At 40.2% G+C, this 15,631-nt stretch overlaps 1 protein-coding gene across 1 annotated transcript; it reads right to left on the reverse strand.

The window, feature by feature from the left end:
• Positions 1–2,274: 2,274 nt before the first annotated feature.
• Positions 2,275–8,176, reverse strand: LOC140225658 (potassium voltage-gated channel protein Shaker-like). The gene is made up of 2 exons (XM_072305255.1): positions 7,978–8,176; positions 2,275–3,043 (listed from the first exon to the last, which is right to left on the reverse strand). Exons 1-2 carry the CDS (start codon positions 8,033–8,035, stop codon positions 2,886–2,888), a joined length of 216 nt encoding a protein of 71 aa, XP_072161356.1. The 5' UTR covers positions 8,036–8,176; the 3' UTR covers positions 2,275–2,885.
• Positions 8,177–15,631: the final 7,455 nt, after the last annotated feature.

The raw sequence follows: 15,631 nt of genomic DNA on the forward strand, positions 1-15,631 counted from the left end.
TACACATAAAAGTTACGGACAATAATGCGATTTGTGGTCTGGCGCTGAGTACAATCGACGAGAAAAATGTTCTTGCGATTTTCACGATGTTATTTTAGTCAAAAGTGCCAAATGCTTACCCATCTAGCTTTGAAAGAACGAGACTTGACGAGATAAAGCCAGGGACAATGGACGAATAGTCAAGGTACAAATTGAAGAATTTTGAGGCATGTTTCTTGACCAAAATTTTACCTACAGCAAGATTCGGGGAACGAAAATTTCTGAAAGTAACTACGAACCAAGATAATAACATTTTTTGATGCATGATTTCAAACTTACCGCTCATGAAAAATGCAATAATCGACTTGAGTTAAATCGCACACTAAACGTTACGGCGACAGTCTCTGCGATATGAAAATATGACAACGGAATGCAATATGGACTCAGTATACCATTAAACGCTTAAAAACGGTAAAATATTAATTTTGATTTAAAAAAAAAAAAAAAAAAAAAAAAAAAAAAAAAAAAAAAAAAAAAAAACACGAGTCAAATTTTGAAGTATCATTACAAATTCTCAGATAAATATTGTTGATTGTAAGCGAGGCCCCTAAAAAATCGTTAAAATTTCATGGAAAGTGAAAAGTCTCTTTTAAGCAAAACTAAATGGGAAATTACATTTTGCATCTCTGGTCTTCACCCTGAGCCAATCCTTCAGCTGGACAAATAGTGATGGAAGTAAAATGACATTACTTTATGTGCATTGGATCGACTAAAAATCTTCATCCGTGCTTTCAATCACGAAAACACAAAAATCTGACAAGTTTCACAGCACGAGAATATTCTAAACACGCCGCGGCAAGATGTGAGTGGTATTAAAATGACGCTACGTTACTCACAAACCAAACGCCTTCATTTCTGTGACTAGGCAATGCTAGCTACTTGGAAGTTGGAATAGTTGTATCACGCATTTCATCGGAGTCGGGAATGTTATCGGTGTTAAATATCTGATATTATTTAGATCTCTGAGCGTATAATCTAGGCATTAAATGTTTTGTTGATTTCTTTCATCTTCATTTTAGGAGAAACAGAGGATGTTAGAGACATTCCTTTAAATGTTTTAATGCCTTCATTAAGTAAGGTTTATCTTGTTAGTTTCATAATGAATACGCGCAAACGAAAGAGCAAAACCACATATCTCCGTTCTGATGCTCCAAACTTTCCACTCCTACATTATTTATCCGAGGCGGAAAAAACCAACTTTATAGCTTGAAATATAGAAAGTATACTCAACCGACAGAGAGGAAAAATCAAGGAAGTTTCGGAGAAATTACGTTGACTACTTCCCCGAAAAAAAAATGAAGTATGACAGAAAGGCTGCAACGTCGCATTCGGAGATACGTGGTTTCGCTCTTTGGCGATCGACATACATTTTGATTAAACTGTAAAGTGACGATTTAAGAAAAAATGGATTGAATATAAAATTAAACTTAAAATGGAGTCACGCCTTCCATCACGATGAGTCAAAGGAAACCCTCAACATAAAATGGAAGCGAAAATGTTCAATTCTCTCGCGCAATGTGTATTCTACACAGGTATCCACGCTCTACGGAGGCGATGGAGCGCTTTGATGAAAAGGGCGCATCTGTCATTAGCAGAGCACAGACGGGTCAGTCTCCACCCGGCAAATAATTATATTAGCTTTGAATGGACACTACCGTGCCGTGGCAAAACGCTGCATGAAAATTCGAACGTGGCCGAATTTATTTCCAGGAAAAATCATTTCTGAGAGAGGTATGAATATGTCGCAGGCAAATAGTAAAATCAGGCATTTTGTCAAATGCCTAGGCAAATAATCAAATAAATTAACTTAGATTGAAATTTTGATTCTTTTCCTAATTTTAGACAAAATATGTGATTGCTTCCGTAAGAAAAAAATACCAGTAAAAATTTGCGTCACACAATAGTATTTTAAATGATTTTTAGCTCCTGAGCGGACACTTATCTGGAAATTTGCAGCATGTCATAAAAAACAGAAACTTTAGAATTTCAACGTTTAAAAATATGAGAAGCTATCGGAGAGGCATATACAAAAAGAGTTCGTAGGTTTGATGAGTTATTTTATCCTAAAATATTGAAAACTCGTGAGATCTCCGCCATAAATTCACAAAATTTTGTAGACCTTCAAAATTTAACTAACTGCCTAGGCATTTGATAAAACGCCTGATTTTACTATTTGCCTGCGACAAATACATCTATTTGAAATTTAGAGATAATCCACATAAAGGTAATCAGTCATTTTGTCAAATGCCTAGGCGCATAGTAGGATATTCTCACTTGAATTGGCGTATTGGTTCTTTAGCTAATGGAGAATGTGCACGCAAATGTTTTAATGCTTCATCTGATAGTGCCAAAAGCTGATTTTGCGGTATTTTTTAATTTATTTTTTCGGCTATGGGAAATAATATAAAAATAGATTTAAAAGTGAGAATTTGCGCCTCCTAGTGACGTCATCTGACGGTATTTCCTATTTAAACGCATGTATTTTGGCAGATTAGATAATTTTGTCATGTCTCCTCCAATAATTTTGTTCAATTTATGAACCAAGAGTGTCCTCGGGTTCAGCGTCCATTCAAACACGGAATTCATCAGTTTTCAAACACATGCAAAGTCTCCATTTTAGAATGAATAATTCCTTACTGTCTGGAAAATATTCACTATTAATGATGCATTCCATTGCCAAAATAGATTAAAATTAACATTCGAAAAAAAGGGCTCATCGTGATTTTGGGTCAATTTCCTAAATAGACAACGCCCTTTTTTGCGTCTAAATAATGATTTTGACAGACCCATTTTAAGGAACAGGCTGAAAAAACTCGCCTAAAATGGCTTCAATACTTACCGGCTAGTCAAACATCAGTCTCCATTACGCTAGCATTATGATTAAGCAGCCTTGGATTGCAATTCAAGTTTTTCACCTCCTTACCACCACCAAGAAGAAGGCCTTCTTCAAGCTCCATAATATCTGAAGTTGACGAAGAGGGCGAACTCTTTTTCATATGTTGACCTGCAATCAGCAAAATCAGTGGATCGATATCGGTTGAATCAGGTGAATTCTTATTGATACAATTTTTCAGGAAGAAGCCGGGACAGTGATAACGGAAGAAAAAACAAGGGGAAGGATAGGAAACAAGGCCGGAATACAACACTAAAAATCCGAGACGTTTGTCCACTGGTCCGTTGGAAACCAAACGCCTGCAATTTGCCGGCTATGCAAAATGACTGTCTTGACGCACGAATAGTGGTATCACAACTTCGCATAAAGATTACACGGTGTGTTGAAGGCGCTCCTCTTTGTTCTACTTCAGTGGCCCTTTTTGACGGTTATAACTCTGAATGATGGGTCACCTGGCACCCGCATCAACTTAATCTTTTTATTAAACGGTAAAAACAGGAAAAACAGGAAACAAGCCTAAAACACAACACTAAAAATCCAAGACGCTTCGATTCAAAACTCAGTCATCCTCAGTCGGAAAATAAATAGAAAATTAAAAAATATCGAAGAAAAAAATAACGAAGTGGTTATTCGGCAGTACGGTACCGCTGAATATTTTTTTCCGGTTAGCGGTTAAAAAGCCATCCCGTAAAGGCACCTTAGCGATACTAGTCAAGGTACGGTGCCGCCGAATAACGTTTTATTCGACGGTACCATACAGCCGAATAACGCCATCAAAAAAAAAAAAAAAAAAGAAAAAGAAAAAACCTTTTTCTTCGACATCTTTTAATTTTTAATTTATTTTTCGACTGAAAATGACTCAGGTTTGAGTTGGAACGTCTCGGATTTTTAGTGTTGTATTTTAGCCTTGTTTCCCGTTTATACAGTTTGCCCGGTTTTCCCGTTTTTTCCGTTATTCCCGTTTTCCCAGTTATTCCCGTTTTCCCAGTTATTCCCGTTTTCCCCGTTATTCCCGTTTTCCCCGGTATTCCCGTTATTCCCCGTTGTTCCCGTTTTTCCTGTTGTTAGCGTTTATCCCCCTTGTTTCTTCTCCTGTAAACTCTTATAAAAAGATTCACTTGATGCGGGTGCCGGGTGGCCCATCATTCGGAGTTATAACCGCCAAAAAGGGCCACTGAAGTAGAACACAGAGGAGCGCCTTCAACACACCGTGTAATCTATATGAGAAGTTGTGATACCACTATTCGTGCGTCACGACAGTCATTTTGCATAGCCGGCAAATTGTAGGCGAATCTTAGGTTTCCAACGGACCAGTGGACAAGTTACGAATTCAGGCAATCTGTTACTTGTCTCTTAACCGAAATTTCTCGTAGAGTGCGATTTGTGCAACGAAAATTACTGAAATTTTCTCTCAACTAAGATACTCAACGATTTTTCATGTCTATAAATTGGAACCTCACGTTCCTCACGCGCACTAAACGTTAACAGCCTCTGCGTTATCAACTATGGCAACTTAAAACTCGGTGCTTTGACTCAGCTGTTGCACGCTGTTAACACTTTGGAACAGAAATATTGCTTGATTAAGGAGTCTGCCAAATGCATCGTAGTGCCAGCTCCGATCCAAGAAGACTTGTTTTTCTTGTGAACGTGAACATCCCTGTGAAGAATGTAAACTAAAAACGTTCATTCATGTGTTACAAGTTGATTTCAGCAATTTTTTTCGCTCGTATCGTATTCTACGTGAAATTTTGGTGAGGAATTGAGTAATAGAAGGCTATAATTCGTGCCTTGTCCAGTGGTCCATTTCAATCTCTTTTGATACACTTCTGCGTAATTCAGATACGGCAGGGCTCTGAACGTGAGTTAAAGTTTTTTTCAGTTTCTGCCCTCTTAAATGATTACCACACGTTTTTTGATGGATTTTTTAAAGACGAGATACACATTTCAAATTTTACACTTAAATAAGTACACATTTTTTAACCAAACTTTTGAAGAAAAATGATGAGGCATTTTGAAGTAAATAAATCAATTTTCAAGGGAAACTTGCAATGCAGTTTGCTGTTCTCTACGAGAAAACACTCAACTACACCCCTGAGTTGCAACTTCGACTGATACTATATTCAATTTTATAATCGTGTAGGGTGAACAATTTCTGCCTAAAACTCTGCTGATTCCTGCGTGTGATAATAAGGAGAACAATTGGCACAGTTTTAGCTATAAATGTCCAACAGCTTATGTACTTCTAATGTTACAATTTACGAGTGGAACTCGTCTGGGAGATGACGAACCGGACAACATTTTACAATTAGGTACTACAATTTCTGGCTTATCCGTAAAAACACTCATTCTCATAGGAGAAATGATGATATATAAGTACGTTGTTACTAAACCAAGCCAGGAATTGTAGTTCCAAATTGGAGAAGTATGGAGGGTGTAGCTCCATAAAAGCATGCGTAATGGAAGGATAAAATCGTGGGATAAAACCTCTCAAGTGGCTTTGAGCAGATACAACAGTTTGCCTTCCGCATTATTTCAGTTGTAACCGTATTCCTAAAATAGGTTCAAAGCAGAAAGGAATGGCGAAGCACCTTTAATATAATCGTCGCTCCCCTGACGTAAGTCCGTATCTCAATTTCCACGTGAGCCCTGCTCTCCATAAAAATCCATGTTTTTCAGAGCTCACGCGGAAATATAGATACGCTCTCGCGTCATAGGAGCGACGAAATGTACGTAAGTTCCACATCCACATAGTATGAATCGTTGCTTCCAGGCGTTAGGGTCACTGTTCGTGTTCCGTGCTGATCCCTCGTGCTCTATAGTTGGACATTATTTTGCAACTGAGAACTACATTTTCTGGCGCATCCGTAAAGACACTCATGTGCAAAGGTAAAATATTGGTATACACGTTGTTCCTAGACCGAGTCAGAAATTGCAGTTCCTAATCGCAAAATTTAGTCCGATTGACCCCTCGGCTTTGTCCTTTTCACTTCACATACTTTAGTCCATATATGCCAGTTGGGTCGTTAACGATCCATCGCAGTTTTGGGCGCTTCTGGGTACCAGATGCGCCCTTTCCAGCCGTTCGACTCCCCCGATGTAACATGTACTATACTACATACCGTTTTGCCTTATGGGTAATGACGCCATTCTGGTACACCCGGGAAAATGTGATTTTCTTCTGCATCTGGTATTCGTAAAAGTTTTCGTGAAATGTTTTGCTTTTAAGCATAACAATCTCGCACGGACGTATTACCTGGTTAAACTATTTTGGGGCTTCGTTATGCTTAAATGCCTCATATTCGAGGTTGTAGTTTCAGATTGATTCGAAAAAATCACGAACAGTCACGTGATCTCTTCATTTTAGTGACGTATTACTGTGCTATTTTGTGATTGGTTCATTTTCTCGGCGCAGCATCGTCAAGCGTCAGCTGAGACGCGTTGTTAAGTCCACAACTGCCCAACGAAAATTACCCGCTGAGCGTTGAGCTCAACGAAAGCGTTGGTAAATTCTGGTGGATTTACCCGTTTTCCAAGATGGCTGCTCAGCAAACTGCCCAACAGCTCAGCGAGGTTTTTGGCTGCTGTGGACCGCTGCCGAGTTTGCTGGATTGTTATTCCGCCATTTTTTTCTCACTTTAACCTCACACCACGCAACGCACTTTGCCGGTTGCCAGTCAGTCTAGGAGAATTGCTTGTTTTGTTTGTTCTTTCCTCTTCCTCCGCGAGTTCCGTTGTGCTCTGCTCTTATTCTTTTTACGAAGATGTGGGTCCTCATTCGATTGAATGTCATTACTTTAAAAGTGGAACTGCCAGAGCAGTTTCCATGAGCATATTATCCTCTTCTTCGTCAATCATGTCAAACACTAAAATAATGCTTCACAGAAGATTGAGAAGATTCTTTCGAACGAAAAAAGCTTTGACTTTATCACCGGGCACATATGTCAAAAATTTCATTATCAATTTCACAACATCAACATAACCTCCAAATCATCTCAATCCAACGGGAATTTAACAACGGCACCAAGATTTTCTTCCGTCCGTTGAGCTGACGTCGTCGTTGAGATGACGTCAATCCTGCGGAGAGTCAGCCATTTTCGTTGGGCAGCAAAGTAATTTAACAACGCACCTCTGTTTGCGGCTCTGGGTTGAAGGTTTAAGGTTATGTCAGAGAGAATAGAAGGTTAGAGGCCCGACTCGATGCTAGGTAATTGAAACAGATGCGCTCGCAGCGCGCTCGCTGGTAACGTACGCAACTACTATTTTCTATTGTTTTCCAGAGACTAGCGGCGGCTATGTTGCTGCCGGACCACCTTCACGTAGGCAATTTGTTATACATCGTCCGTCCGCAATACTCTCGCTTGGCCGTATGAAAACGTTCCTCGCATGCGCAGTGTTAAAGAAGCGCCCTCCAACGCTTTGGCGTTGGCACTGCTTGTTTGATTTTTAGTGATAGTGCAAATTAGGGAATTTCCTGTGTTCAACACAGGATAATTCATGTCTGGCATATAGGCAAACCTATTTTATTTTTGTTTTGCCTCATTGTTCCGGAGTAAACAGTGGGATCTGACGCCGTATGTACCATCACAGCATCATATGAGAGATTTCAGAGTTGTCCGGCGGTAACCATGAACTTGCATATATTTTGTCAGAATGACTAGTCTGAGAGTAAAAATACTAAGGACCTCTTCAGTAGTAAATTAAATTTGCAACATTTCTGTACACTATGCATTTTTTGGTAAGAATCGTATTTTTCGAGTTATGGGCAATTTTGTAAATTTCTGGCAAAAAAAGTGGTGCTTTGGGGCACGTGTTAATATTATCCGATTGGGCTTAAAATGTGCAAGGGTCATTTTTTGATACATTAGATCAAGTTTAGGGGGTGGAAGCTAAAATTAGAGGGGGTCAAATTTTAAGGCCACCCTACTCAACAGTCAACACGTGTTTACTCTGTCTATATAACGTCGAAAACAACAAGTAAATAAAAAATCAATTGAAAAAAAAAAATGGTTTTGGGCATATATGGGTTAGAGAAAGATCTGACTCACCTAAGGTACCAGGAAGATATGGACAACTGGTAACATGATTGAAATTTTGAGATTGCATATCTTCCTGGTCGGTTTCTCGATGGTAGAAGTAGTTGAAATTTGAGACTATCACAGGAACTGGAAGAGCTATGGTCAGCACTCCGGCAATGGCGCACAGGGAACCGACAATTTTCCCCCAAACGCCGACCGGCCTGCCCAAAGAGAATGAAAAACAAATTAAATCCTCCGAATTTTCAAACTGGTTTCCAGAGGTATGTTACGCTGAAACTCGACTTCAATTCAAACTCGCACGGAGAAAAAAATTCTGCGATTCTTTTTTTCCGTGCAAAGTAAATTCTGAAGAAACTTCAAGGAATGATGTTGATTTGGACCGCGTTAAACAGAAAGGAACCAAGCCACATCAGCTATTGCCAAATTTAATTGGGCAATTTAATTTTCTACATGAAAACAGTTGTACAGATTTTCCTGCAAATTTCAGTGAATTTTCTCCATATTACGAAGCAAATTCCTTAGCATTTTCAAAGTAATCCGCACAACCGTTTTCATGTAAAAAATTAAATTGCCCAGTTAATTTTTGACAATAGCTGTTGTGGCTTGATTCCTTTCTGTTAAACGCGGTCCATTTATTTTCCTTTGAAAAAATAAAATATGAGCGGAGATTTTAAACACCGCCAACGTGATACGCTGTTAGAGAGTTTCATCGTCGGTACATTGTCTGTGTAAACAAAGACATTGAAGTATCATTTGCAGAGGGACCTGAAGTAAGAGGACGATTGAAGGTAAATTTGTCAATAAACTGGTTGAAAATATTAAAACCTGAACACTGTAACAACAACTTAGGAGGTTATTTTTCTGATTTAATTCTAGTTCGGATTTCGATTTGCATGGAGATGAACTGAAGTCAGAGTTTCAGGCTGTAAGTGCAGCTGACGGTAGAATATATATACCAAAATGAGATATCGAAGACTTTCACGTACAGTTTGACATAGATGTGTAATTTATTTTTTTTTTTTAAAAAAAAAAAATTGTTGAGAGACGGGGCTTATATTAAAGTTTCAAATATACCCCGCGTCAAATTTTGAAGAGCGTAAATTTTGGCATGTTTTGAAAAAAATGTCTGCATTTTTAAGCACCTTTTTAATGTCGATCAGTTAAAACTTGTCACTAAATTTTTGCTGGTCACATTGAATCATCTAAATTTTATGAATAATGAAGCAATAATGTGATATGATAGACATTTGCTCAAAAAATCGCAGGATTGCAATTCGCGAAATAATAATGGACCACCTGTCTTCTTTGCGTATTTTGCTAAATGCCTGATTTGACGATTGACCTGCGGCACAAATAGCTGCTGAAATGATACAAGTGAGAGAACAGGAAATACGTCGGTTCCCGGACGAAGATACGTAACTCTAAATTGGCTGCAAAATTGACTAAAATAATTCAATTTTTTACAATGCACATGTGTAATTTTTGACCAAAATTTTGCTAATTTTTACACGAGCCCAGGAGAAAACTTAGTGGAACTTTTCGTCAAAGATGTCGAAGATTTTTCTGGTAAAAATGCAATATCCGACGGGAAATCTGGCAACATCGGAATGTAGTTACGCTCTTTCGTGAGGGAAACGACGAGGAAACTAATCCAAACGGTTGAGCCATCACTTATTCCGGAGATGTAGCGGAGATCAGATCATCCCTCAGAGTATTATCAACAGGGGCATGGACCTTTTCCGAGGGCAGCAAAAGGTTAAAAGGGCAAAAAATAAATTTGGCCTCAACAGTTCTCGGGCAGGGGCCGAGAGATGAGGCCGAGGGAAGGCCGAGGGGGTGAAAAACAAGGAAGGGATTTTCAAAGGCGACACAAGGTTGCCTCCGAAGCAGACGCATCTGCGAAAGTCTGTAATCGAATTTGCTTGAACTTTACGCACAGTGGTGTGGGAAAGGTCTCCATCCTGCCGTGCTAAGGGGGGACGCTGTTTGGAAATTCGGACGGTGCCTAATTTCTCCTATAGAATATGTATTTCATGCAGAATTACGGGTATTCTTTCTCTTCAAAAGAGGGATTTTCAAAAGCCCGTTTTTGGGCCCGCCCTGAATTTCCTCAACTTTATGATTATTTGATCATTTGGACGTATTTCTGCAAACGGAACTGTGTGCATTAAGACATGAGCCCTAAGACCCATAAGAATATATGCATAACAAGCCTCTCGTCATAATGCACATAGTTCCGTTTGATAGAATTACGTCCAAATAGCTGCTTGTGAGCGGCGGCCGGCGGCCGGCCGACCGGCCAACGCGTTGGCGCCTACAAACCTAACAGGGATACTTCACGCATTGCGCGATGCGTGAAGTATCCACTTAGGTTTGTAGGCGCCAGTGAGTCCTTCCCGCTGTTTGGCTCAGATATTTAAACTCGCCGAGTCAGCGTTTTTCAACTCATGAGTTTGAAATACGTCCATTTGAAAGTCGAGGAGGACCCAAAAAACGACCCTCATGGGAAAAACAAGGGGAGAAAAATAGGGAACAAGGCTAAAATACAGCATTAAAAACCCGAGACGTCCCGACCCAAAACTGAGTCATTTTCAGCCGGAAAATAACTTAAAAATCAAAAAAATATTTAAGTTTTTCACGGATCTCGCCACCAACATGTATATATCAGGTTTTTTCTTCGATATCGTTTAATTTTTAATTTATTTTCCGACTGAAGATGACTCAGTCTTGAGTCGGAACGTCTCGGATCTTTAGTGTTGTGTTTTATACTTGTTCCCCAATTTTCCCCTTTGTAGTTCTGCTGTTACCATTGTCTCTGGCTGCTGGGTAAAAATGTGCGTCTATAAAACTACCCTCATCGACACCCTTTCTTTTCAGATTCTTTAAATCAGGTTGCGAGTCAATCCCTGAAAAAGTGGCTGCAAATATACTCAAAAGTTCACCAAAATGTTCGTATTTCACCGAGGAAAATGTGACTAAGTCCGAAGCCTCATGCGGCGCAATAACTTAGCACGGCAGTGTGACAGCCGCTCCGGTCCGTAATATTCCGAAATGGGGGGGGGGGGGCGGAGATTAAGTTCGGGATGATATGCTCTCTCTCGGACTGACCCTCAGGGAAAAGGTCGGTAAGGGATTTAGAGTCAATTATAGTTCTGCTCAACCAAGTTTCCTTCCTTCCTTTGTACCACACCTCGCTCGGTCACAGAAAATTCGGACCAGAAGATTTCCTTCTCATTTTTTAGCAAACCGAATAATCCAGCTGAGTTCAGCAACCGTAAGAAATTTCAGGTTGAGGTGATTCGATGGACGCCATATTTTGTGTCAGAACGCCATGCAATATATCGCATCGATTGGTTCCATCTTTTCAGCTACTCGTCATTTTTTTCGAATTTTGAGATCAAAATTTTGTTGCCCAGAGACTAAAGAATTCACTTACCAATTTTAACAAAGATATTCAACGTAATAACGGCGTGGTTTTTTTAGAGAGAAAATCACGCATTCATTACGTTGAATTTGTTTGTACAAATTGGTAAGTGAGTGCTTTAGTCTCCTGACAACAGAATTGCGATCTCAAAATTGGAGAAAAAGGACGAGGAGCTGAAAAAATGGAACCAATTGATGCGATACATCGCATGCCGTTCTGACACAAAATATGACGTCCATCGAATCACCTTAAGACGCGTAAATTATGTCCATTCTGTGACAATACAAGACGAATCGTAACGCAGCTATTACGACCTGTCTGAGTTGACGTTGAGCCAGAATCACGGTTTAATTATCACTGAGCATCTTGTCGCAATGCAACCGCGACGGGTTGCGGTCATCCAGGCGTAATTAAGCGGCGTGTCATTAAAAGCTCGTTTGGGGGCAATTTACACGTTCCTCTGAGCCAAAATGGAAGGCGGCAAAAAATAACCCCCCCCCCCCTCTTCCGCTCTTAAACCAAGTCGCATGGAGGAATTTCTCGGCTAGAGGACCACAGAACCGATGGTTGGCGGTGATGAAATTGGCGCGGTCTTCTAGGGAGAAGGAAAATAATGGGCCTGTTGCAAACTTCAGCTACACGGAGAAAAAACTTCGTGCGTGGGACCCAAAGTTTAGGTCATATGGATCTCTGAAGTTTTCGGATTGAGCATCTGAACACTTTAGGTCCAGCTGCTGAGGTTTGGATCACACATCTGAAACTTCAGTTCTTACATCTGAAGCATTTCGGTTTTCACATCCGAAAAACTTCGGTTCTCACATCTGAAATACTTCAGATGTAAGAACTGAAGTTTCAGATGTGTGATCTGAACCTCGACAACTAGACCTAAAGTGTTCAGATGCTCAATCCAAAAACTTTAGAGATTCATATGATCTAAACTTCGGGTCCCACGTACGAGATTTTTTTCTCCATGTAGGGAAAGAAGTTGTTTCCTTCAGAAAATGGCTAAAAATCACAATGAGCGCATCGGAAAAGTCTGAAATACACTTCTAACTTCACAATCTGCGTGGGAATTTCGTGTTTCTTAAAGCTTCCCGCTTCACTGCAGCACAGGTGCACATTTCGTCGAAGTCGTTCCATCGAACCCGTTCGCACTAGGATACTACACAATATTCAACATGGCCGACACCAACCTGCAAAAACACACAAGACGAGACGGAAATTTTATCCACCGGCGCGGCGTGTTCATATTTGTATTTTCCTTTGGCCATAATGACCATGGGGCTTCCTCACGATCCGCGCGTGGAAGCGTCAGCCATGTTGAATGATATGTAGCACCCTAGTACGCTAGGGCTGGATGGAACACCTCTTCTAACGAAATTTTCACCTTCGCTATAGTATCGTTCTTGAAGCAGGAAGCTTTAAAAACGCATAATTCTTACGCAGCTACGGCTAAGGTGACCATTTGGACGTACTTCTGCCAAACGGAACTATGTGCATTAAGACATGAGCCCTGAGACCCATAAGCATATGTGCATAACAGGGCTCACGTCATAATGCACATAGTTCCGTTTGATAGAATTACGTCCAAATAGTTGCTTGCGAGCGGCGGCCGGCCAGTGCACTGGCGCCTACAAACCTAACAGGGATACTTCACGCATTGCGCAATGCGTGAAGTATCCACTTAGGTTTGTAGGCGCCAGTGAGTCCTTCCCGCTGGCAGCATGCCGCTCCGCACTGTGTTTGGCTCAGACACTTTAACTCGCCGAGTCAGCGTTTTTCAACTCATGAGTTTGAAATGTTTGCACTCTCTGTATGGATTATTTTCATTTAAATTGATGAAACGTAGCATGATTTTCTTATGCCAAAACGTTCTCCAGGAAATACGGCGAGAGAATTGGCGGTTTTCTCTCTCAAAAACGAAGGGAAATTTAAAATTCAAGACATCGTCATCGAGAAGCATGTACTTTTGGGCTCGCCATCGAGAAGTCTTAACCCTTAATGTGCAGTTTATGCCCATATTTTATTTGAATCCTGCCCTGAGACTCATAATGTTATATGCATAACAGGGCTCACGTCATAATGCACATAGCTCCGTTTGGCAGAAATACGTCCATTTTGTAATTGGAGTTGTTCCATTCAGCCCTTGCGCATCAGGATACTACATTTTATTCAACATGGCTGACGCTTCCGCGCGCAGATCGTGAGGAAGCCCCATGGCCTTTATCATCGCAAGGAAAATGTAAATATAAGCACGCCGGTTGATAAAATTTCGTCTCGTCACGTGTGTTTTTGCGGGTTGGCGTCGGCCATGTTGAATGTTGCGTAGTATCTTAGCGCGCAAGGGTCGGATGGAACGACTTCTCCCCCGAAATTTTCACCTGTGCCGCAGTATCGTTTTCGAAGCGGGAGGCTTAAAAAAACGCATGTTTCTTATGCGGTTTGTGAAGTTGAGAGTTTATTTTAGACTTTCCCGATGCGCTCATCGAAATTTTTTAGTAATTTTTTCCAACTTTTCTTTTTTCTCTGGCTGAAGTTTGCGACAGATCCCGGCAAAGTCTTCAGGAGAAAAAGAAGGTAGTTGCCTAAATATCTCTCACGGCTCGAAACTTACAAAGCTGGATTACTGTGCATGTTGCAAGCAGCAGTATGGTCATAGTAGATACTTCAAAAGTGTGACTCGATAATTCGTGAAGAATCAACTTCACTGTTGAATTTGCCGCGCCATCACCACAAGAATTAGCAACTTCTGACAACACCCATACAATTTTAATTAAAAAAATGTCAAGACTTAGTTTTGCCTAGCTCTTTGAAGACCTAGCTAAATGCGGCTCTATCGTTCCGCAGAAGTATGCGTTAGGCTCCAAACTTAAAATTTTGGGAAGAACACAATTTTTAGGCCACGAATCTTGGAAGTATCGAGCAGCAACCGTAAAGTGCGAATAAACCCAGTGAGGAATATTACCTTGGCTCCAATAATTTGAGATCATTGGACTCCAGACTCTTGGATGGAATATAGAATGAAACATAAATATTTCTCTCCCTGTGGTGTGTATGATTAAACATTCATATTAATGTTTTGTCGTAATAATACTAATTTTCATCAATTAGTTTTTGTTGTGGATTGTGAATGACCAAACTGTACGTGGAAGTTCAGAAAATTCTTACATGAGCGCGGACTGGTATTAAAGGTAAATTGTTTCAGTTATGACGTCATGAGATTGGATAAAATTTAGAGTTTGCTTGCGTTGGTGACGAGCGCGACGCACGTGACCGGAAGACGCTCGAACGTCAACATACGTCAACGATTGGTCAACAAGCGGACACCTACGAGCACAGGGGGTTACATTCGGATCTTCGTCAATGCGTCATTGCTTTTGATTCTGATATACACAGATATTTTCATTTACATGCAGCGGGACTCTTGCCGAAATTTAATTCGGGGTTATTTACATAGATGATACCTACTCGTGACACTTAAAATTTAAATTTTCACGATGGGACTCTCAGAGCGACGCATTAGCTCTATAACTGAGCCCCGTTTGATAAAATCGTTCGAGTGAACTTGATATAAAACGCCATTCCCCGCGTGAGGTAAAAAATCCTCAGTTTTCACCTTATCACTGAAAAAAAAGTATGGTGACATTACTATGAGTCTACTTGATTTTTTACACAGAGATACTATTTAGTGGAAATAACCAGAATTATAGTAGTATTCGCCAGAACTCTGGTGATTCTTACCATAGTATGGTAAATGCCACCATAGAGTCGTGTTTTTCTATTCGTATCACTGTGTCAGAGATGGTAAAATCTACCGGCATATTTTTTTCAGTGACGGTAAAATTAATAAAAATTGTGAGCTCGAAGGTGGAATAAATTGAGAAAAAATTGACGGCGTTTTTTGAGCGAGCTCTTTACTCCCGAATTTTAAAAAAATAACGTATCATCTACATATTTGAACTGTACATTTTGGAATGAAAAACTATTATTCATGGTACATCTTAGAAACAACGCATGTGCCATTAATGTATTGGGCAGATGGATGCTTTAATGGATGGGCCAGAAATGATGGCTTCTGATTGCAAAATGAAGTTTAATTTAAACTTCACTTAGGGCAGAACAAATGATGACAGTCTTATCTGAAACAATTACTCTTTATTACCTGATCTTTCACGGAGAAAAACGTTTCGGTTATAAGAACTGAACTTCGGTTCAAACGGAACATTCAAGTTAACGATC

This window comes from Bemisia tabaci, chromosome 10, assembly GCF_918797505.1.
Source record: "Bemisia tabaci chromosome 10, PGI_BMITA_v3".
Classification (NCBI taxonomy): domain Eukaryota; kingdom Metazoa; phylum Arthropoda; class Insecta; order Hemiptera; family Aleyrodidae; genus Bemisia; species Bemisia tabaci.